The 25,229-nt window shown below is 37.3% G+C and overlaps 1 protein-coding gene across 2 annotated transcripts in view; it reads left to right on the forward strand.

The window, feature by feature from the left end:
- Positions 1-19,031, forward strand: part of SEL1L (SEL1L adaptor subunit of SYVN1 ubiquitin ligase) — a 36,172-nt gene extending 17,141 nt beyond the window's left edge. The window contains exons 10-21 of one of the 2 annotated variants that reach the window (XM_063331796.1): positions 262-416; positions 1,178-1,234; positions 2,234-2,302; positions 3,590-3,667; positions 4,809-4,871; positions 5,689-5,776; positions 6,000-6,148; positions 6,703-6,868; positions 8,462-8,533; positions 9,669-9,841; positions 13,420-13,548; positions 14,987-19,031. In XM_063331796.1, coding sequence (XP_063187866.1) covers positions 262-416; positions 1,178-1,234; positions 2,234-2,302; positions 3,590-3,667; positions 4,809-4,871; positions 5,689-5,776; positions 6,000-6,148; positions 6,703-6,868; positions 8,462-8,533; positions 9,669-9,841; positions 13,420-13,548; positions 14,987-15,190 — 1,403 coding nt within the window. In that variant the 3' untranslated portion in view covers positions 15,191-19,031. Of the gene's footprint in view, positions 1-261; positions 417-1,177; positions 1,235-2,233; positions 2,303-3,589; positions 3,668-4,808; positions 4,872-5,688; positions 5,777-5,999; positions 6,149-6,702; positions 6,869-8,458; positions 8,534-9,668; positions 9,842-13,419; positions 13,549-14,986 lie in introns of both variants that reach the window. The other variant, XM_063331794.1, reaches the window with a different exon arrangement.
- The last annotated feature ends 6,198 nt before the right edge of the window (positions 19,032-25,229 follow it).

Consider the following 25,229-nt stretch of genomic DNA (forward strand, 5'->3'; position numbering starts at 1 on the left):
TAGAGGATACTAGAAGTACTATCAACACTACTAGTATAAAAATAGAGAATGCCTGCTATTAAACAAATTATCTGTTTGACACTGAATCATGATATGCTATTTTAATCTCTGTCGAAATGTTTTTAATTCTTACAGTGTCAAAGTAATTCATTCTCTCTGAGTAACAGTTCGAAGGTCTGTAGAGATCTGTTTTTATTAAGTAGCAGTGTAATATTTGTATTGAACAAAACTGTCTGAAAACTTATCTTCTCTGTTTTCCAGTTGCTAGTGACATTTCTTTGACTGGTGGCACAGTGGTTCAGCGAATTCGCTTAGCAGATGAAGTAGAAAACCCAGGAATGGCAAGTGGGATGCTAGAAGAAGACTTGATTCAGTATTATCAGTTTTTAGCAGAGAAAGGAGATGTGCAAGCACAGGTAAGACTAAATTCACCTGATGGCTTGCAAAGGTTTTCAAGAATTAAAGGAACAGCTTTATGAAATACAGAAAGATGTTGGAGCTTTAGTTTTCTCTTCTTCCTAAATCAACCGGATTGTTATTTCCTGACTAGTTTTTATGAAAAGAGGTTTATATTTTAGTGTGTTTAAGGTAGAGCTTTGGCAAAAAATGCAAATTTTTGTGGAAAATAAGTCCAAAACATTACAACTTTAGTATCTTAGGAAAGAGGATTTTGGCTTTCACTAGAAACCAGCCAGACTAGTTTAAGGATAACTTTAGAGGTTGTGGAGGAAGCCTTAATCAAAAGAACTGGTCCTGACAGGGCACGTCAATTTCTCACTGCTTCTGCTCTTGTATGACTTCTGTGTGCTGCAGGCTGGACCTCTTCTACACACAATGCAGGAGTGGAGGACACTAATATAGGCAAATTGTCACAATTCAGCTTGGTCATATATGACTTAAAAATTAGGTAGGCAGAATTCAAATGAGCAATTATTATTTTGTATCTAGGACAGTCATGTCACTTTCATCTAGGATAAATTTGTGCTTAGGCTAATGTGAAAAAGTAGGACTGTACTGTAGTTATTGAAGCAAATCTGTGCCTTGAGACTCAGTGGCATCTTTAATTCTGATATGGTTTGTCTTTGTGCATGTAATTAGCTCACTGGTATCTGTATTACTAGAAACAGAAAGTCCCTAGGGAAAAGTAACTTATTTGCAATGTAAAATTTATTTTTAGGTTGGCCTTGGACAGTTGCACTTGCATGGAGGAAGAGGAGTAGAGCAAAATCATCAGGTACCCTGTCTGTGTATATCTCTGATGCATGTTACACTTGGCAGAAGGGGAGAAAGTATAGCTGAGACCACAATGAAGCAGAATTGTTTAAGTACCACTGTAAGGTATTTAATGACTTCAATAATCTCATTCAATAAAACTTAATTCATTCAATAAAACTTAATCTTTATGTGACTAGTAAATGGAGCTGATTTTCTTACACAATTAGTTTAAGTAGTTTGACTAATCATCTTAGAAATGAGGAAGTCAAAAACAAAGCAGGTTTTCATCAAGTAGTACTTGAAACCGGCTGAGCTTTTGTACATGTGGTAGAATCTTCATGACACGCTCTGCGTGCGTTAGCGATGATAGTCTAGTTTGTGGCTTGCAAGAATATTTTGCTTCTATAGGCGAAACAGTGCAACTTTCATTAAGGATATTTAAGTGTGCACAGAAAATAGAACTTCTACTGATGGAAGCCAACCTAGCTACCGCTTATAGAAGTTAAAATACCTAACCTCTTCTTAAAGAATGCATTGAAAAAATGGAGAGCTGAGGATTATTTCAGACTCAGCTGCCAACAAGAAATTATTTAATGGTCATCACATTTAAAATACCTTAAAATGACTGCTCTATAAGGGTTCAGAGATATCAAGTGCTCAGAATGACTATAACCAAGCTCTCTGTAAAACTTGAAATAGGAACTGACAGATTGCTCCTCTTCTAAACGGGGTTTGGAGGTACAATAAGGAAGTAAGATTTACCCAGGCAGCTTGTGCATGCTAGCAATTGTAGGGCTTTTTTTCCCTCTGCTTTTTGGAAAACACTGTTGAGAGGGATTGCTGATCAATATTCCAATTATAAGTGGGGAACCCTGTTACATATATTAAATTAGGTGGGATTGATAACTTTTATCCCAGGAAGAACCTGGTAACTTGGCAAACAACCTACTTCCAATTGCAAGAAAAGGTACTCAAGTCATAGTCATAGTGGCTAAAATACTTGTTTTCTTCCCTACAGCGAGCATTTGAGTACTTCAATCAAGCAGCTAATGCTGGCAATTCACATGCAATGGCCTTTCTAGGAAAGGTAAGATATGAACACTCTCAGAAGTAAGCAAACTGACTGCCTTTCAATGAAAAATAACAAATATTTCTTACTTCCTGATATCAGGTATTCTAAAACTTGAATGCTGGAATCTAAGTACTTCTGTTTTGCTGCTGTTCTGAATTGTCCTGCAAGATTTGAGTGTCATAGTCTATTCTATGTAGTCTAAATTTTCTACTTGCTCCTTCACATTAGGAACTTTTGGTTGTTTTTTTTTTCTAAATAGTGCTTGAACTAGATTTTATTTTTTTTTTAAATTAAATAGTTAAATACCTAAATATCCTTCTGTGGTGGAGCACAAAACTCAGAGTAGGCCACTATGCTCTTCCATACAGTGTGTGGGGAAAAGCTAGGCTTCTCAAAAAATTTGCCTAGTGGGAAATACTAAGTTCAGGAAGGAAAGGGGAAAGACATCTGTATTCTTATTCTGTGTAGAGAACTGAGGCATCTGAGTCAGAGTTGCCAATTAGTCTGCATCTACTCCGAATCAAAGCCAAAGTCTATTTGCGAGGTGGGCCATTGTATGAATTTTCTCAGATCTAAGTCCTTTTTTTCATGTAAAACATGATTGCTTTTGGTGCTGTTTTGGTTACTGCTTCAAAGGCATTTAGGTCACTTACCTGAGACCTGGGTTGCAGGCTACCTTCACCCTGTGAGGAGCTAAATCCTTATTACTCCATTGGAGTACCCTCTAAGGTTAGGCCGCAACACACAGCAGCTCTAGCTCATCTTTTTCAGGCTGTCACTGCAGTAGAGGATGCAAAATTCATGTCCTTAGAGCATGAAAAAAATAGCATAATGTGATAGTCAACAGGAGAAATTGCACGTCCCTGCTTTTTTTATGGCTTGAGTGTTTTGTATCTAATAAATGCTGAAATGAACAGGGTTTAGTAATCAATTTTTTTCTTTGTTTTCAAGAAGTATTTTAACTGCCAATCCACTGGTCTCACAAGAGTTTTGCCTGATTATGTGTTCTTCACTGCACAGTGGTAGAACTCAAAAATGAAGTGTATTTTCATAAAAACTTTTTAATTTTATAGGCAGTTCATTCTCTATTAGAGAGTTAAACCCTCTGAATCTGAATTTTACAGCATAGAGATGTGTTCTCTGCTTCTGGGCAAGTTCTCTAATGATTATTCAGTAATGCAATAGTCAGAATAGTCTAATAGTAGAATAGACTCCCTCTCATATGCGAAGTGAAGATACTTCATTATCTCCATGCTAAACCAACTTCTTCAGCTGTTCTTTCATAATGCCTTTCTCCTTCAGATGTACTCAGAAGGCAGTGATGTTGTACCTCAGAGCAACGAAACAGCTCTTCAGTATTTCAAGAAAGCTGCTGATATGGTATGATTATCTGTAAGCTGGAAATGCAGCATATGCATGAAAAACTTGATTAGCTCAGAAATGCTGCTAGTGCTTCTTTTTGTGCACTTCCATGTGCATACACCTACTCCCAACTTCTGCCCCAGAGTAGCCCATAATTAAGCTCTGCTTGTTTAAAATGTCAGAAACTCCCGCCAGTTCTGGTCATGGTGCTTCGTGAAGTTGTATCCAGCGCAAGGAGTCTTAACTCTCAGGAATGCTCACATCAGTATGAAATACTGCGCACCTAAATAGGCTGCAATTCTGTTAAGTGTTAATTTTCATTAATCCAAAGTTATCTTGTCACAGAAACTATTGGTTTGGTTCTGTTTTGCGGTCAGTGAATAGACAATGGTTTTGGTTTTATACCTCTCATCTCGTTGGACTGTTGGGGTTTTTTCGCTCTTAATTCCTTGTGTCTGTTTTTGACCTATCACTTATGGTAGCATTTGTACACTTAAAGCATGAGTGGTCCTTCAGGAAAGACGCTCATCTACTGTGTTTCACATGCTAAAGTTCTGAGGGGTCTTCATGGTTCTTGCATTCCACAATTAAATTGCTGTTCTACACCTCTGTCCTAGGACAGAGTAAGGATCTCTCAATTTGCTTATTTCCTACATTCAGTGAAGATTTCTGAGGTACCTTGTTGCCTGTCCTGGCACTGAAGGAATACCATAGTGCATACTTTTGCAGGGGCAGTGGTCAGTAATCCAGCCCCCAGGACAGCCACCAACCTGGCCTTAAATTAAGACAGATTCTCAGAGTTCTTCTGGCTGTTTTGGGAGCTTCTGTAGCATCCAAAACATCTCAGAAAGATATTACTGCCTCAGCTTTCTATGGGTGTGCGTTCTACATCTCATACAACATTTTGAAAGTGCACAGTAGACTTTCATAACAAGTGTTGAACGCCTTTCTTTTTCTTATTTATCACCGGTATAGTTACTGAATAAAAGTTACTGAAGATGCTATTTTCTCCCTAAATAACTATTACTAGGAGCAAAGTTACAAAGCAGATCTACCTTAAGCACTATTTGTTTTAGTGATTTAAAGACATAGCCAAAACTTGAAAGATGTAGCTGTATGTTTTACCTTTCCCTGCACAAATGTTTTCCTGTGCTTTCAGGGTAATCCAGTTGGACAGAGCGGATTAGGAATGGCTTACCTCTATGGAAAAGGTGTTCCAGTGGTAAGCTTTTGACAGTCGTCTTTCTAATCATAGGTGATTGTGTAACTTCTTGTTGTCAACAAACTTTTTCTCTGGTGGGAAGTACTGTAGAAAACTTAGTTGTAAAGTTAACTGTAATTGTGAAGTTAATTGTTACACTGAAAACTCCATGAGGAAACCTGTAATATTAAAAAAAAAATTACTGTGGAGTTAGCAGCTATGAAACATGCTGAGTTCCCTCTAACATTTGAAAATGTTGTTGAAGCTATTAGAAATGCATAGCAGTGTGAATTTTTAGTAGGAGTTTTAAACTTGTCTTGGATTTTCTTGTGAAATTAAACAAACCCTAACTATCTTTATTTATGTATCTTGTGAGAGTGGAGGAACACTTTGAAACTTTTAATGAGTTCATTTACCTTGTTGCTTTTCCCACAAGAAGGTTTCTTGTCAAATGTTTTGTATTTAGCTATGCAAACAGATGTTCAAAAGTTGAAAATCAGCCCAAAGTTGAGGAAATAAGTTAAATAATTGTTCTAGAAACAGAATAGGGCATCCATTCTGTTAAGCATAACTATTCATAGCAATGATATATATGGATGACAGCCTGGACATAAGCTTAAGACAGACTTAAGACATGCTAATATGATTGTAGGCTATTTCATTTGTTGTTTCCAAATTTTGACCAGATGAATATTTTCTTGCTAGACTATCTCACTGTAATCTTTCTGTAATATAGATCTGTCCATGCACTGACACATGCGTGCATGCGTGTTTTCTCTCTTTACTTAAATTGTGGTGTATTGCAAGGCTCTAATGACTGGAGTAAATCTTCCTGCAGAACTATGAGCTAGCACTGAAGTATTTCCAGAAGGCTGCAGAACAGGGATGGGTTGATGGACAACTTCAACTAGGTTCCATGTATTACAGTAAGTGGAATCAAAATGATGATTTTGCGGGTCTAAGCATCTGCCCTTTCAGTAACTGTTCACTAGGTGGCATTAGAAGTATAGATATACTGCATGTAGAGTGGTTTTACTGCATTGAATTTATATTTTATTCTGTTTTTTCCTAATGCTTTCACAATGTTTTTCTTTATACAACTCTGCTTTTCAAGAGCAATGAATAGCAATGACTTATTCTTTCTTTTAGATGGCATTGGAGTCAAAAGAGACTATAAACAAGCTTTGAAATACTTTAACTTGGCCTCCCAGGGCGGCCACATTCTGGCTTTTTATAATCTGGCTCAGATGCATGCCACTGGCACTGGAGTGATGCGATCCTGTCATACTGCTGTTGAGGTAAGGTTATCCATTTATAAAGGTCCAATAATACTGACTTGCAAAAGGTTGGATATAACCACATCAGCTTATATTGGAAATTTGTCTTAGCTAAAATCCACTGGTGACTGCAGAGCCAAGGCTATCAAAAGGAAAAGTGATATCTTTATCAAACTCCTTTATATCTCATGAGAAAAATCTTTATTTTTATGTTGGTATGGCAAGTTTGTATTTCCTTTATTAACTTGGAAGAAAATGAGAATCTTAATACAAAGTAAGCTGGTATTTTATAAGTACTGAATTCTTCAATTAGACATGGGTTTAAGTGTAACAAAAAAGCTGATATTAAGAATAATTCTGAGCAAGCATCTGAATCTTGGCTTGTATTTGCTTAGTAACCTGCATCTTAAAGTAAGCCTGTCTTAACCAGTAAGTTGTCTATCAAGTTTTTCCTGTGAAAGGTAAATATTTTAAGCAGGCATTTGAAGGTTAAAGGTTTACCTCTTGCAAAACCTAAATTTCTGAAGTTCCTGACAACCAGTCTTCCCCCCCTTTTATTTTTTCCCCCTCTGCAGTTGTTTAAGAATGTATGTGAACGGGGACGTTGGTCTGAAAGATTGATGACTGCCTACAACAGCTATAAAGATGGTGATTCAAATTCTGCTGTGGTTCAGTATCTTCTCCTGGCAGAACAAGGCTACGAAGTTGCACAAAGCAATGCTGCTTTCATACTTGATCAGAGTAAGGACCTGAATTTGTACTGAAAGTTTGGGGTTTTTTGGAGTTGATCTGCAGTAGCCCATTTAGCAGAGTGCTAGTGTGCTTGAAGATATAATTACATAGCTCTTGTTCAGTTAGAACTTCAGTGGGAGTCTTGTCCTCTTTCTTGCTCGTCACACTGGGTAGCAGTCAGTTTTAATTTTCACCTCCAAGGATAGCTTTCTGGCCTAAAAGTTAGAATACACTTAAATTCTAAGTTACAGGATTTAAAAAATGGAGAATGCTTTAGAAAGTTGCACAGTGCTGAAAATTTTCTTCCCTGGGCTTCCCAAACACAGACTTAACACTTCATTTTTGAATCTATAAAGTAGGAGTTGCATTAGTTTTTCCTTTGGCCTTTACTATGCATACAAGCTTCAGTTTCCTATGTTCTTTATCCTGTAATGTCTTTTGTCATTTTTTTCCAGATTTTTTTGTAACTTCACTTTTACTACTATTGAAGCAGGGATGAAGAGCTGGGCAGTTAGTTCTGTTAGATTTGAAAAACACTTGTCCCAGGTCTCTTATTGCAACTAGGTGGCTAGAACTTGGATTTCTTAGTTTGATGTCGTAGGGGAAACAATGGAAGAACAAGTGACAAATCTTTCCAGAAACTACAAAACCCAGAATTTTTGAACTTTCTGGATCTCAAACCTAGAAACCTAAGTGTGTCCTTACCAGCATTAGGGCTTTGTATCTTAATATAAAAATCAGGCTATTGGTGGCTAATAGGCTAATCTAACATCTTAATTTCCAGTGAATGTTTTTCAAAGGTGCCTCAGTGACTCGTCTTTAGATAAGCTACAGAAATGACAGTCTTGGCTGGGAGTAGGTTCTTGCAAAGAAATAGCATCTTTACTTGTGTTAAAATTCTGATTGTCATTACTCAGATATATCTGCATCTCAACTGGAGATGAATTTAAAATTCTTTTATACGCTTTATACAGAAAGTCTGTATGTCAACTGTGAGATCGTATAGCTGAAACCATACTTACACTAGAAGCGAAAAAAGTTACAAATCCTTTTAACTGAATTCTGATACTTCAGCAACCCTCAATTTATGACGTGGACAAGTAAAATACCTTGTGTTCTGAAGCAGCTGTAGCACTGCTCTGTAAAATATGCAGTCTCTGGCTGTTAAGGAGTTTAAGCCTTCATTTTACTTGAATAGTCCTGTTTTTCAGATGGTCAAACTAAAATAGCTTATACTTTAGCCTTGTATTTGAGTGCAACTTTGTCAGAGCTCGAAGTGTGTGCATCTTCTGGCATTCTTCAAGGATGCTTCAGAATCTCCTGGAGTAGGAATGGGAGAGACACTTGGTAAGCAATATTTCAGGGTGAAATGGTACAACTTGTTCCTAGCTCTTACGTGGGCAGATACATGGAAAGAAAGACTATATAAATGAAAGGGGATTTTGTAAGTTTGGGATGGGTTGAATCTTTTTTGTGCTATAGCACAGATTACTTCAAGTTTTTAATTCATTTCAGCAGGCTAAATATAAGCATGGGCTTTTTTGTGGTCTTGTGTGCATGTACCATGCTTCTGTTTAACTGAATTACTTTCTTCTCTAGAAGAAGCCAGTATAGTAGGAGAAAATGAAACCTATCCTCGAGCTTTGCTTCAGTGGAATAGAGCAGCTGCTCAAGGTATGTCCATACCTCACAATTCCAATTAGTTTATTATCAGCAGAGCCATTAATGTTTGATTTCGTGCTTTCTATGAAATGGGCAAGGAGGGAAAGCTTACCTCCTCCTGCTCAACGTTAGTTCTATTCCACATAGAGTAGTTGCTGTTCTTTGTTCCACTGTTAGCTGTAACGTCATTGCAATATGCTTGCAGTTCTGAGCCATTCTGAAATCCTGAAGATTAAAAGAACTAAAACACAAATGTACAACGTGTTTCTTTTGCCATTCCATATGGAATTATAGAGCAGTGTTAAACAGCGTTAGGAATGTTTACCCTGACTTTTCTAAAAATAAATTCACTTGGAAAAACAGATACAAAGTACCCTTTAGGATTTTGGTACTTGTCAACATTTATAAGAAATGCAATTTCCTATTCAAAGCAAGCAGAGCTCAGTGATGAAGAATGCAGTCTTGATGTCCAACCAACCCAAGTTTGAAACTCTGGTACTTGTAATCCTATCCTAAAATAAGCAAAACTAAATTTAGTAATTAAATATCTCAGTGTGAGGTCTCTAACTTTTGTATGAGTGCATCTACACTAATGTCTGTCTGCTAGCTTTTTACTTAACAGCATGCGTATCATGCAAATGGAGCCTAAGAGTTTTATCTGAAAATCTTCAGACCTACTTGGTTTTTAGTAGAAACTTAGAAATTGAGAGGATGGAATGGTTAAGTATTCAATTACCAACTGATGATGAGAGACTTTATTTTTCAAGTTTTCAGTGTATCTGTTTTAGAAACAAAGCTGAAGCCCTTAATGACTATATAACAAATGAAAAGTTTTTCTGTAATAAGTGATGATGAACAACATGATATAGATTTTCGACTGATGCCACTAAATACCCATAAAAATGTTGGTAGGATTACTGGGAAACCGACTTTCCTTAAAATAGAAATCAGTTATGTTTAGGTTAGCTACACACAATATTTAAAAAAAAAAAAAAAAAAAAGGGTTTATGTGAGAGTGGGAAAAAAGGAAACCGTTTGTGCAAGCTGTGGAAAGTAATAATAAAGTCCTTACTGCATCTTCATATGAAACTGAAAGGCTTTCTTTGCCTAACTATTTTATCTTTTTGTGTTGTTTCTTGATTTATAGGATATACTGTTGCAAGAATTAAGCTTGGAGATTACCATTTCTATGGTTTTGGTACTGATATTGATTATGAAACTGCATTTATTCACTATCGACTGGCATCAGAGCAACAGCACAGTGCCCAAGCAATGTTTAATCTGGGCTACATGCATGAGAAGGGATTGGGCATCAAGCAGGTGAGTAAGCTGTTGGCTGATAGTCTGATTAATTATAGTTAGTGCATTTGCTCATATTAGATTAAATCCATAACCACTACTGGGCTTTGGGCACTATACAACCCAAAGTAGCAGAATTAGGAGAATTAGCGTGTCTCCCAATACACTCTCCAATAGCAAATGGATAAGCATATCCACTTCACACTTACCAATGTGAAGAAATGAGGTATAGACAGGGAAAAAACTATTTGCTCAAAATTGTGAAGATTGGCAAAGAGTGCCGTATGCTGTTAGTAATGCTTTCAAGACTTTGAAGTGTAATGAAATGAATGCAAATCAATTACAGGTTCAAAGTACTTCAGGACAACATTGTTCTCAACCTCTGAAACACTGGTTAATTTGTTTTCTGTGTCATGACATTTTGAAAACAAGTTCTGTGCATCTTCAAGTAACAAACCATAAGCACCAACAACAATGTGATTATTAGCTATGGTTTTTCCAATTAGGCTAGGCCACAATTTCCTTTACAAACTACATTGCCTAAAAGAAGGCAGTATATCTGGTTCTCTTAGGAAGCCTATGGTGTATTGCTGTCCATGAGTTAACTAAAACTTATGGAATCCAGAGCAACATGTTCTTGTATGTGTCAAAATAATGTAGTTAGTAATTGCATACTAATTTTGAGCAGCCAACTTTACCTTCATGTATGATTAATTCATGTGATTAATGTATTAATTTAGTAATATTTTCTGAGATACCTGAAACTGTAAGAAACGGTTTCATTTTCCCTATTTTCAGTGAGCTTTTACATTTGGGTTTTGTCTAGGTATGCACCTTTTAATTACTCCATTGGTCTAGTAAAAGACCAGTTTTTGCTTCTTTTCCCCTAGATTTCTGGCAAAAGATCAGAACAGTGAAGGGCAAGTCTTAGGTCAATATTGTTATTTTGGCAGCAGCAAGCAATCAACCTTTGAAAACTGCTTACTGACCTACCTGTAGATGTGACAATACACAACAGCATTATTTTGAAAGCTTACCTTCAAATTTTGTTTTAGAACCGTTTTCTCTTTTTAACCGAGTCTTCAAAACTAGTTAACTTCTGAAAATGTGCTTGCAGCTAAAAGCAGTTGTGGTAAAGTTGAGAGGTTTTCTTTTTTTTCTTGTTTTTTCTTTGAAATAAAATCCTTTCAGACACGGACTTTTTTATTTCTTTTGCTTCTCCCTTGAAAACAACCCAATTTAGAACAAGTAATAAAAACTTTGGAAATGTTATTACATCACGTTCAGCGTAACTGCTAAGAATTTGAGAAAAATGAGTCCTAATGCTGTCATTTGCACAGAGTATTCTCCAACCTGAAGCAGAGATGGCTACACATAGACAGACGAAATGAGTACACAGGGGCTCACAATGAGCATATGCAGCCTTGCTTTAAGCAGATGAATAATACTTTCCTCTCCACTGTGGAGGGAAGAGTTGAACTGCAAGGGAAATGGAAATTGTTCGTGTAAATATGGGAAAGAAGCACTGAGAATGTCTAAGCAAGGAAATTCCATGTATAAAACCAGTCTTAGGAATTCTGGATAAGTAATGTCTTTGCTTGCTGTGTGCCAAAACTTTACAACTGTAAGAGGAGAGGATGGGGATTTAGGATTGGCTATTTAAGACTACAGTGGCGCTGGTCTAGGCTATTCTGGAAAAAGGCTAAGACTGAGTTTTGAATGAAGCAAAAGAATATTTGGCTTTCTTTTCCTAGAAAGGAAACTGCGGAATTTTGAGCACCTCTGAAAATCACTGATAGTTAAAATCATGCTTCCTGGGGTAGCAGGTGATGTCTACCACTAAAGTCTGTGGAAGTGGCATATAAAGATTCTAGCACTATAGTGTCTAACAAATTAGGGATTTAGTCTGTTGAAGAAAGGGATGTGTACTCTTACTCTCTCCCCATCTATGTCCATGTCATTAAGACTGCAAGCACTCCAAAGTTAGAATGATCCAATAAGGTGGCCTGCACAACTTCAGTTCAGGTCACTGCTCGTTCTGGATAATCCTGAATAAATATGGTATGTTTTACTAGGCTTTTTTTCCACAAACAGCTTTTGATGTATTCTCTCTTTACTTATTGAATAAATAGTCTTTCTTACATACAGGATTCTATGCTATACTTCCTATACGTAGGTAGTTTTCAGACTCACACCTGGTCAATGCCAAATATTAAGCTGCCTCAGAAATCTCACACATGTACACTGTTATACGCTTTTCATAGATTTAATGTTGTCCAGTTCCTGAGCCTGCATGTCAGAATGAAGACTATTTCCATATACTGCTCAAAATAGAATTAATGATTTTCTCGAATTAATTTTCTCGTGGTCTCCTCTTAAGATATGGCATGCTATTTCAGTGCTATTTGTGTGTTAAAGCTCAGAGTCCTAGAGGTCTCACTTGTCTGAATGAAGTGCTTGCTAATTAGAAATTAAAGTAAGCCATGATTTAGGCTCTGCTTCTACACTGACACTAGCACAGTACAGAGGAGGTAAGGAAACTCTTCTAAATAGTTACATGAAAGACAGACTTTCCAGGCTCAAGGAATATTCAGAGTTGTTCTATTGAATTAAAATACTAAAATGGGAGCTAGTATATCTCATTCACATAATGTGTTGATTTTCATACTGTTATTTCCACATGTGTTATGGAACTAAGCTTTGCTGTTTCAATGAGCAGAAAATCTTTATGGTATTTCACAGTCAGGATAAAATATAAAATGAACATGTGGCATGAAGTCCTGGAGGTTTCTCTTATTTTAAGTGTCCAACTTGGAACACTTCCAGAGGTAAGTCTTACACAGGCCTGTCCTTCACATCACTGAGTGAACATAGGCAGTTTGTATCCAAATATCCTAACATTGCACAGTATGTATCTGAAATGGAACCAAAAAAAGCCCCAAACAAACAAGGAAAGTTACACTATTCAGGCACACGTATCCTCTGTTCGTCTTGCTACAGTTGCCTTCTTGTTCCAGCTGCCACAGAAGAGAACACTAATTTAAGCTCTTCCTAAAGTTGCCAGCTGTTTGTGCTCATACTTTTGCCAGGCTGCCCTCACTAATGCAAGTTATGTCTGTTTTGGATAAGGCATAGAATCTAATTTGGGAGTATGTGCAGAAATGGTTAGAAGCTGCACTGTGCAGCAGGCATACTATAGTATAGCAGGGAGGAGTTGCTGCTGTGTATTCCTCCATGGCTTGTGTTTTCTTAGTCTTTCGTGTTTGATGTGGTGTTGGAGATGTTAGAGTGTACTGTATGAGCCTTAGTTTGCAGTGCATGCTTTGATACGTCAATACAAATCTCTTTGTGAGCTTCAATTCTAGTGTCAGTTACGATAGGTTCATCCTTGGATTGAAGCTTCCCTTTACTTGTCTATGCAAAGGTGAACATCCCTCAGGAAAAAAAGGGGCAAGTTTTACTGAATGGCTTGCGTTTAACTTTACCAAAAACCTTGTATTCAAGTGACAGTATAAAATAGCTTGTAGAAAAAGCTCTAAGTTTTATGGTTGGTTTTTCCAAGTTCTTCAAAATTGAGCTTTGTATTTTCCTAATTTTAGGATATTCATCTTGCAAAACGATTCTATGACATGGCAGCTGAAGCAAGCCCAGATGCTCAAGTTCCAGTCTTCCTAGCACTTTGCAAGCTTGGAGTGATTTATTCCTTGCAGTATGTACGAGAAATCAATGTAAGTAAGGCAGAATTAAAAGGAAAAACAACAAATGTGTTTTCCATTTTTAAAAGAAGCTTGAGTTGTAATCTTACTTAAGTAGAAGTCTTACTTGAGCCTTCTGAAAACTTAATAGGTGTGTTTTGTGTTGATGCATATTAAGAAAGTTACTGAAGCTGTGATTCCTGTTTCTTATTTGTGCAATTGTGTGAAACTGAAATGTGCACAGCCAGTGCTCTTCTGTGCTGTTCTTCCCCTGAAGAGAATTTCCCTAACCTGTTTGACTGTTCTTATCCATAACTGTGTGCTATAAAAGTTAAGCAGATGATTACAGGGACATAATTGCTGTTCAGAAAGAATACTTTTTTTTTTAGCCCTAATTCTTATGCTATTTTGTATTCAGTGGTAACAATTGCACTTGAGTTGTGTTTGATTTCTATGGGGAAAGAATATTATTTATATTGATAGTTTAGCTGTTGTGCAGAGTTTCTGCTGAGTGATGGCACTGAAAAAAATATTTGCCTGGAATTTACGTGCATTCTTTCCATATAGTGTCTGAAATATTTCCAGTATTCTGACATCTTCCTGCCTTTTGGATTCCTTAATACATTCAAGTGGTACAGAAGTTATTACCCCTTAGAGCAAACGCAAGTTCAGGCAATCCAACTAAATTTGACAAAATTTAATAGTGTTGAGACTGGTGACTTCTAGGAGTGGACAGTCAAAATACTCTAAATCAATTAAACAGATACCCATGTAGCACTTGCAGAAGCTAGTATGCAGAACATGGATATTCCAAGTTTTAAGTCTGCTGATGCAGACTTCAATTGACAATGACTCTGTAGTACCATCAGATACAGTAGTGAAGCATAAAGTGTGTGTTGGCTAATGCTTATGCGAATGGAAGTCTGATAAAAAAGCACTTCAGTCAAAGCTAAGAGTAAGTCCCTTTAACTTGCCTGTACCTTATCTGTACAAACCTCAGCATTGTACCACAGAAGCCCCACATCCTGGGGCTTAATGTTCCTTCATTCATGGTAGTCTGCTGCTGACTTCCAGTTTGGCTGGACTGACCAGTTCACTGCCTCTGTGTATGTGGTACTTGCTCCGCTTTCTTTAAGACAACTAGTGTGGTTACATACCTCATTCTGATTTACATTGTGTACTCTTGTGCTCTGTATGTGAAAGTCACAAAGCTACCTATCAAGAACCTTCATCCCTAGAACAGAAAATAAAACAGCTCATCCTATGTAGCATGGCTCTTAGTCTTACTGACATTTAGTTCCTGGAAATTAAGAATGTCACTGATGTGATGCTATTTTTTCAGAGAGGAAAAGAGCTACTGAAGTTTTAAAACTGGTACTTGTTCGTGAAAATGTTACAAGTCAAATTTAAAATCAAAGTAACTTCCTATTCTTGCTCTTTGACATGATGATGTGGACTTCTTGTTTCTTAGATAAGGGAGGCATTCTCACATATTGATATGGACCAGCTGCTGGGGCCTGAGTGGGACCTTTACCTTATGACCATCATCGCCTTGCTTCTGGGAACAATTATAGCTTACAGACAAAGGCAACATCAGGCAATTCCCAGACCAGCAGGACTGCGGCCAGCTGTGCCTCAACAAGAACCACCACCAGAGCATCAACCACCACAATAGCAACAAGAGCCTCGGTGAAAGAACTGGATTTTTCCAAAAGGAACAATTTTCATTGTGATTTAGGACTTTGGATCAGCGGTCCCTCCCCCAAAAGAGGCACAAAGAAGTTTAATAAAACAAAAAAAGTCTGAAAGCTGCTTAGAATGATGCCTTTTTTCAGGGATAAGAAAATTTTTTTGAAACTGATTTGAATGTTATTTCAGTGCCAATGGAATAACACTATGGCTTTTTTCATGGAAACACAAGAGTGCTACTACAAAAATGTTGCCTGCTGTATCTAGTTCCTCTTTATTCAGAGTCCTTTTCATCTCCTAGAGAGAGCAGAAGGCTAGCATTGGAAGGCTTTTGCCTGCTTGATAGCAGTTGCCCTATATAAAAATAACAAGAAGAATAATTTTATGGCCAATTAAAGTCCAAGAAGCTGGACTATATTCAAACTAAAAAGACTAGAGCTGTATGAACTTATATTCTGATCTGCATCCCAAGTATTTCTACAACCCTTATTTCATTATTTCTTAGTATTTCTTACACTTTGGTCTTTTATGCTGTCTTGGATGATTTAACATGGATTATTTATAAACTCTGTAAAACTAAGCCAGCAAACATGCCACTCTCTATTTGTTATTTTTTGTTTTGAATATTTTCCTCCATTCCCCTTAGACTAGACAGTTCTCAGCAGATAGTACAGAGCCCAGGAGGTGGTTTGGGACAGATTGGGTCTTTAAAGCTCATCAGTTGGAAACTATCCACACAGTGCCCAGATTTTGCATCCTTCTAAAACTTTCTTGGAGCCTATATACTTTGCAATACTTCATGACATAAAAACAAATTGGTAGGGTTCCTAAATTATTTAAACTTTGCTCTTACAAAGAGGCTGAGTTGAGGTTGCAGAAAGCGCCAGTATTATTGTGGATGCTGAAGAAAGGACGGAGCCAGAAATCTCAGTGAGTTAGCTTACTTTTTTTTTTTTTACTGTTTCTAGAGGTAGAACTTCTGTATTTTATTTTCAACAATCCTTTAAGTGATCTGCACTGCAAGAAGGAAACATATATGGTATCTCATGCATGCATCTGTTTAATGCATCTGCAAAAAGGGCCCTGAAGATGTGTGCTCTCTACAGAAGGGCATGGGATTATGCCAGTGATGCTACTCCAAAGTTTGGCTGACTGATAAAAATTGTATGGTAGATTACAACAGTGCTCTGGCTGTAGCCAATCTCTCTTGTACCTGGCATACATGAGAAAGTGAAAATAACATCTCTGACTGTGCCATCTTGAGGATCCCTTGTAACAAGAAAATCCAAAGAGAAAGAAGACAAGTGGTTTATGGCTTCTTGATACCACCAGGTCAGTGCAAAGGCTTTTTAATGGGTGTAAAGGATATGACCTGTGGACTGGTGTTTTTAGACTGCAAGAGGAATCTTCGCTTAGTAATGATTTTCAGTGACCTATAATTTCAGGGGTTGGGGGTGGGAAGCAGCGAGGCAGTAGCTTAGAGGGAAGAAATGCAGCAGTTTCTGTTCTTATTTACCAATGGCTGTTAAATATTTGTTTCTGTACTAGCATTAAACCCTCTGAATATACTGTCTTAAAGCTGAATGAAATACAAATGAGGAAGCTTTAATTGCTTTCTGACAAAAGATGTTGTGTTTAAAGGGTTAAGGGCTTCTTTTCATGCAAATGTTTTTCCAGTGGATTGGCAGCAACATATCAATATGCTTTATTTAGAATTGAGATTTTGGTATGGTTTCATACTTAGTACTTTTGTAAGGATACTGTTGCACAATAGATCTGTAGTTTGGGAAAGAAGATAAGCAATCCACTCTTTTGTAAACTGAAATGTCATGGATGACTAGTATTAAAATATAGGTAGAACTTCTCAGTACTTCAAAATGCTTATGCTGGTTATGTGAAGACAAATCTTTCATTTTAGTTTGAAGGGTTGAAACATGTGATAGAGGAATGTCTTGTTCAGTCTTAATCATCATTAGCAGATGGAACAGTATTGAACTTAAATGTAGTGTCTAAAATGTACAGCACTCCCAGCTGCATTTCTTAAGATATCTGTGACTTCTGAACACTCCCTCTGAAGTATTTTTGCCTCTGTCACTTAATAACTCTTCTTAGCTTGGCGTGAATAAATTAAAGATTATATGGAAAATGTTTTTCAGTTAAATACCATTGGTTCATTGGTATCGGTCTCTTAGGATGTTTAACAGTTTTGTTGCTGCATTATTAAAATGTTTTGGTTGTTTGATCTGTTAGAACTACATTCTAAAAGCTCTATCCTATTTGCATGAGAATCTCTCATCATTGCTGCTATGTGACAGTCTTATAGCTGACTTTCACTGAACCTGATGCGTTTTTACATCCAAGAAATCAGCAGAAGAAAACAATTGAAGATCAGCAAGTTATTTCACTTTGAAGAACTGCTTTTTGAAGAAGCAATAAGGAAGTCTTTCTCCTGCTTTTTTCCCTTCCACCAAATTACTACCGCTAACTTTTTTTGGATGACATTCATTTGAATGAAGTGGTAGTAGCAAAAGGGTACTTACCATAAGTAATGGCAAGTTAACTCAGGGATTAAAGAAATGAATACGTTTTCTAAATCAATTGTCTACAACTTAAGTTTTTGTGACTTAAGTTTTTGTGACAATCCCTTGCTACTCTGTGCTGAAACTTGCATTTTGAGGGAAGTATATTTAACCCTTACTAGCAATATATTTCTTGGCTTGCACTCAGTTTATCAAGCAGCTTTTTTCCTAAAGGAGCTGGGTTGGTCAGTTTACTGCAGTGAAGTACTATTCCCTTGTGGTAGCGCACAGGTTGTCTTACAGTTTATATGCAGGAGTATTTTAGAAGGGAAACTTGATGTAAGAGAAGCATTTCTGGCTAAGTTCAGCATGCTTTGAATGGAAAAATTGTATTTTTTGTCTGTAGTAGTGTAGGCCAGCGCCTGCCTGTTTGACCTTCCTGGACACATGCTCTTCTCTCCCTGCACGGAGAATGGAACTACGGAGCAGTAACTGTTGTCAGTGGGAGTTTTATGTGTAGGAAAACCATGGAAAGATATGGGGGAAATCATTGTTCTGTATCTCAAATTATTAATCAAATATGCTAGCTGTTCTTGATGATTGAAAGAAATGCTGAACTGTTGAGAAAACAGGATTCCAGTTCATCACTCTGAAACTTGTCCCAGAGCTGTCTTGAAATAATTTTCCTTGCTTTATATTGTCCATCATGGGACAATGTAATAGAAGATAAGGCCTTTGATCCAAACATCCCAATGAGACTCTTATGAGATAGTTTTACTCACATTTTAGTCATCTTCCATCAGTCAGCTGCTCTTACTAAAGTAAAAAAAACACCTATCAAATGCTATTCTTTTCGGAGAAGAACATTAAAACATGGATTGTGAAAGGACTTTTAAGACTATGCATTATCTAGTTTCCACCTATTATATGCTAGTTTTGGCCTATAAAAGGGGATCGCACTCACCTTTGCAAGTTGCTTCCTTTTTAGATAGGCAACAATGAACTGAAATTATATTTTTGTTTCAGAGAATATTAAACTAAAAAGATTTAGTTTGATTTGAACTACTGCAAATGCATATGTCAAATAGGGACTATTGGGGGGAACCCTTGGTTTTTATCAGCTACAGTTCTTTAAAGGGTCTTGTAGGAGTTTTGTAAATTTATTTTGTATTTAAAATCAGTATAAAGGCTGGTCAAATGTAATATAATTGTATAAACAAATTATGTTAATAGAAAGATGTACAGATTCATTTTGTACTGTATCTCTAATCTTGTGAAATAAAGATACCACCTGTGTGGTTACCCTCAGTGTTCACAGTGGTTCTGATAACAGAGGATGTCCATTGGTAGTCGTATGCACTGATATATGCTACTGCTAAATACATCCCTTCCTATAAGGATTCTCACACTTCTCTCCATTCTATTCCTCTTCAAAAAAATAAATCTGTTAATTTAGGAGGGACATAGCAAGGGGTATAGAAAATTATGCATTGTATCTTCATCTGTGCTAGCAGTTTGCCCTCTGTGTGTGTGTACGTGTGTGACCCTCTCGTCAGTGCATGTACCATGTGTGACAGACACAGAACTGCTGTGTGATTCGAGAATAGTGACCAGTAACTTTAGGATTACTACTGCATTTTCAATAGTAATATGGGGATAATACAGTGACTAGAAACAGATACTGGGGGAGGGACTACTCCAAGCTGACAAGTTTGCTTGCTTTTCAGGCCTTTTTTGACCCACTCATCCCTTCAGGCTCCACTTGTTGAGACTCTCGAGTCCTCCCTCATAAATGTATTGCACTGCTTTGCTTTCCAGTGTGCCTATTAATTTGGAAGAAAACAATTAGGGAGAAGTAAGGAGAATGAGGGAGCAATGATGATGGCTATGGAAGGCACCAGTAGGTGAACTGTCTTCAGCATCAGCCCAAGTTACTTCGTTTTCTGAAGTATCTGGAGGCTTCTGGTGTGGTCTGCTGCTGCCAATAGCGCGTCTCACAGGTAGGAAACAGACCGGCTGGTACTAAAATCAGCTTGAGTCTGACTGATGTCGCTCAAGCTTAGTGAGGTCATCCTTCACCTTCCAAAACAGCCTGTGCCTTGAGAGGCAATCGCTGATGTGCTCAAGTGAGATGGGGTCAGAAGAAGTGTAGATACCTTATTTGACTTGTAGCCTGTGGTCAATAGGAAGTTGTTTTCTGTGGTGGGGTGGAGTACCAGGTATATAAATGATTGTGGGGTTGTTAGTTTTTGGGTTTGTTGTTGGTTTGTTTTGGGTTTTTTTTAAAAAGAGCCACTGAATAATGTTCATAGAAAACAAGTATATTTGTTTTGATTTCTTGGCTTGGTTGGTTTTGTTTGGTTTATGTTGCTTTATTTGCCTCAGTCTAAGACTAAAATACTTAATTTAAAATCAAAATATTAATAGAAAGTATAGTTTGTGAACCTGCAACACCTGTTTCATTAGAATGTGTTATTTGGTATAATGCCAAAATGTTCCTCCTAATCTCTAAATGACTATGATCTTAATGGCATTTTTGAAACCTGACTTTAATTCCTATTTTCATAAAGAATTATTGAAGAAAAAAGTCACTCTAGTTTACTTGTTGCAGAAAAAATTCAGAAGATGGTAAATGGTGTCTTCCAAAGCTAAGCTGAGGGAGGGCAGTGTACTGTCTATCCAGGTAATGAATACTTTAACATCTGGTCTTAATTTTCATATTCAGAAAGAAAAATAATTGGAGGTAGAGCACCATTGTAGTTGCATTTCAGGTAGCAAGAGGTAAATGCGATTTAACATCCACGGTACCGTAATGAATTCTGTAGTGAGTCTCAGACAGAATGTTTCTACCCCGAAAGGTATCGGTGCCACTGCTGCTTATTCCTGGTAAGCTTTTCTGAGTGCAGGAGCGTTTCAGGCAGACCTCCGTTTGAGGAATAGGTTGCTCATATTTGTATTTCTTTGCTACCCAGCTTTTTTGGGCTTTCCACAGAACACAGGTTGTAATTCCAGGTTTTTGAAAATAAGTTGGAAGAATATTATTTTTTTTATGTTGCGAAGCAGTTAAATTATATTTCTCCAATTCTCTGTCAGGCATTTTCCGTATTTCCTCGCTAAGTGTTGGTTTTTTTCTATGCTTGTTTTTCTTCATGCTCATCCTTCCTTCTAAACACAGGCATAAACTGCACTGTAAAACTAGATGTTCCAGTTCCCATCTGTTATTTATGATTGTCGCTCCATCTTTGTACAAGAGTCATACTAAAATTTTTCTCCTCGTATTGCTTATAACTAATTGCTCTTGCTGCAAAAAAAATATTGTACCTGGGGGGAGGGTGTGTGTTTGCAGCCACAAGGGGGCAGCAGATATTAAATGGTGACTCGGACTCGGTAACTATTTCAGGACTCAAAGGTTAGGAAAGGAGTAACTTCTACACTTTCGGTCATTGCCACATCATAGGAGGATGTGTATGTGTATCTACAATATGTGTGTATGTGTGTGTATATGTATACACACACGCATATATATTGAGAGAGAAAAGAGTGTTTGGTTGCAGGAACTTCAGAAACTTACTTATCAAATAATTCAGTGCTCTTATTTCTCTCATACTTGTCAAACAAAAGGCCAAAATTAAAAATCACTGCAGCTTCTGGAAAGACCACGTAAAGAAGTACCTTCCCTGAACTGTTAAAGGTTTTTTTTAATATGTATGTTCATGAACTTGCTGACATACTAATCTGTCTTGCAACCTCTTTAGGAATACGTACAGATAAAATGTGGACTAGTTGGACACAGCTTCCAGGACAGTGGCTATTTTTGCAAAGTTAAATCCAAGTACAAATTCTTAAAGTACAAATTCTTTCCCACTAAAGGAAGTGAAAATACTTAGGAACAGGTGATGAAGATTTCTTTCAAAAATCACTTTCTCACTGAGACCATCTGGTGAAATATTTAAGCCATCCAAATAACTTGAAATCTGTATTTTATGATATTTTTACAGTATTTGTTTCTGTCCAATCTTGCTTTAAAGTTTGGTAGGCTCTAGACTTTGCTATATACTGAAATTACATTAATTAATGGCACTTTAGGTGCTTCTACATAAGATTATTATTTTTTTAATTTGGAAAGCTTCCTCAGGTGTGTTCAACAACAATTTTAAAGGAAAAGCTTGCCTGCATTACTAGTCTTAGAAATAGATATGTGAACAGAAAAAAAAAATAAAATGCAGTTCATAGACTTTAAAGTCATTATTACAGCTGATGTTATAACAACGAAACAAGTATGTAGCATGTTCCAGTTTAAGGCTGATAACTTTGCATTATAAAAAGGATACTTCTTGGAGAATCATTCAGCTTTGAATTCAAAGGCTAAAGGCCTGAAAACCTACGTGTTTGGTGAGTTTTCCAGTAGCTGATTGCCTTTGTTACTGATGCTGTGAGATGAAGAGGACTTGAGTTAACTCTTTTCAGGTTGTATTTAGTTTCATCTCCGCTTGTCATCAAATTTATCATAGGACTGGACAGTCCATTGGGAAGAATAGCCACACCAAAATAGGTATACATTTTATTGTGGAATCCAGAGTGTAATGTTAAATGTTCATCTCTAATTGGATAACTAAAGGATTTCACATCTTCTACAAATAATTTTGAGTCTGACTTGATTGTGGAAAGCTGGGAAACATTGCACAGAAGGGAGGTGACTATAGTAAGGGAATTCAGACCCAGTGAGATAAAGGTGGTGATCTCACTGCACGCAGCTGTGTTGGCTTTTTCTGCCCCTTTGCTAAACAAACAGCCTTGCTGAGTTTCCTACGAGGAGTCGATCTTTTACTCTGTGGATGGCAAAGGATGCAAGTAGGTAGGAACTTCTCAAAAGACAGCAAGAAAGAAGGGTTTCTTCACTAATGTATTCCCTCTCAACTAACAAACAGTTTAGAAAATGCTATATATTAACTATGTTTGCCTACTCTGGTAATCTTGCAAACTCAGAGAAAAGCTCCACAGAGATACAAAAAATATTTAATTTTTTTTTGCATATATAAAATTTCTTTCTGTTACTGTTTTGGTTTGGGGACTAATTATTAAGTTTGAGTTTACAAGCCCCCAAAAGTTTGCTCTTCTCCCTACATTTGTAATTCTTACTTAAGCTCCAAAAGATAGATGGATAGGAAATACTTTTAAATGTTTGTGGTGATACTAGTTCAGCATCGTAAAACACAGCTCTTGTATTTAGAGTAAACAGTATGCAAATAATCCTTTGGCTGAAAACTGAAAAACTGTATGGTAAATACTGAAAATGAACAGAAAATTCAACTAAAAATAAATTCCCTGTTTTAACATGTCAAATCTAATGTCTCACTAGTCTTCTCTTTGTGACTGAGAAAGATGCTAGAACAAAAGATAGACTGTGTCAACTTAAAATACTATTCCTTATCTAAACACAAATAAAATATTCATTTCCACTGTCTCCTCAGGATTTCTAGATGCCAAATTATAAAGACTTCCTTGCAGCTACAGAAAAGGAAGTTTTCAAATTACATAAATCAACATGTTTGATCAGTCTTTAACTCTCTGTGCTTCTCTATTACCAACATTTGATGCTTCCAAATTCTTCCACTAGCCATAACACTCCTAGCACTGCTATTCTGCAAACTCTTTGCTTGCTTGAATCGCAGGCAGAACATAGAATCATAGAATCGCAGAATGGTTTGGGTTGGAAGGGACCCTAAAGATCATGTAGTTCCAACACTGCTGCCAGGGGCAGGGACACCTCCCACTAGACCAGGCTGCTCAAAGCCCCATCCAGCCTGGCCTTGAACATCTCCAGGGATGGGGCATCCACAACTTCTGTGGGCAACCTGGGCCAGTGTCTCATCACCCTCATAGTAAAGAATTTCTTCCTAATATCTAATCTAAATTTCCCTTCTTTCAGTTTAAAACTGCTACCCCTCGTCCTATTGCTATGCTCCCTGATAAAGCGTTCCTCCACATTTCTCCTGTAGCCCCTTTAGGTACTGGAAGGCCGCTATAAGGTCTCCCTGGAGCCTTCTCTTCTCCAGGCTGAAGAACCACAACTCTCTCAGCCTGTCTTCATAGGAGAGGTGCTCCAGCCCTCTGATCATCTTCGTGGCCCTCCTCTGGACCTGCTCCAACAGGTCCATGTCCTTCCTGTGCTGAATGTGCTCTGCAGCTACTGATTACTTTGGTTTGCTGTTACATGGCAAAACAAAGGTGCCTGGACATGCGAGCAATTTCTTTCCTTGGGGAAAACGCCCAATCTCTGAATGGGAAATGAAGGTGATGGCCTACCATGCTGGAAACAGCGCCTTTATCCCCAAGCTATTGGTTTTAAACTAATCTTGCCATAACTTGAGACATACAATTCCACAAGTCTCTCTCAAGTGTGGTGTTTCAGGCTTGCCTGTGCCAGCTGAAGCAAAGGCGGTTCACGTGCCTCCACACGTGTGCAAGGTGAGGAAGCTGAGCAAGCAATCTTTCAGCACAACGCATTTCTTTCCTCTTACTGCTCTTTGGGTCGTGTCAGTAGCAACCCATGGACTGAGGAGCATGCATGAGCAAGCACTCCTGTGAGGCTGCACTTTGTGATACGGTATGAAGTATGTGAAGTACACACTGACTTAATCATGGCAGCATGTCCAGAGGGGTAAAAAAAAATCTGGAAGTGCCTCTGTGCCTTTCTGAATTGGGTCTCTGTTGGGATACCATTAAGGCTTAAATCACACTTCCTCACTTCCTTTAATGCAATGAAATATATTTAATTCTGTTAACTGATTAATACAGTTAAATCTGCAGCAAAGCTTGCATGACAATCATTGTTTCGTATTGGAATAAAATAGCATAATTAAGAGTTTTGCAAGATGTAATGAATTATTTATATCATCTTTACAATGAAATCTTAACATTAAAAACCCTCATCATCTGCCAATTTGAAAGAACAAAAAGTCAGGTGATGTGTGTATTCAAAATAAATTAAAATTGGGATTGTTCTAGCCTTTAGTTATTCGGTACATGTGTTTATAGTTATGATCTCACATGCTCTGACCCTGTAGAGTCTCATCATAAATACATTTTCAACATAGGTCAGAATACCAGCAATAGAATGCTGTATTTTTATGGTTAATATGCAACATTATGTCATATTCTAGAAAATGAAAGGACATAATCTTTGTTCTTCAAACGTAAACTATTTCAAGTAGGCAAACCAGACTATCTGGGGAGTGTTTGATTTTATTATTTTTTTTCCTTCTTTTCCTCCTTACTTTGAGGGGAAAAAAGTTCAAGTATATTCTAACTCGTAACTTCTCTTTCTGTTGTATGAATAGCAGTTTTCAACCGGAAATTTAATGTATAATTATTCAAATGGAGTAATTTCATTTCTGATTCTCTGATATAATAGAATATTTCAGTGGAAGGGACCTACAACGACCATCTAGTCCAACTGCCTGACCACTTCAGGGCTGACGAAAAGTGTTCTCTGTGTTTTTAATT

Source organism: Chroicocephalus ridibundus, chromosome 4 (assembly GCF_963924245.1).
Source record: "Chroicocephalus ridibundus chromosome 4, bChrRid1.1, whole genome shotgun sequence".
In the NCBI taxonomy this organism is placed as follows: Eukaryota; Metazoa; Chordata; class Aves; order Charadriiformes; family Laridae; genus Chroicocephalus; species Chroicocephalus ridibundus.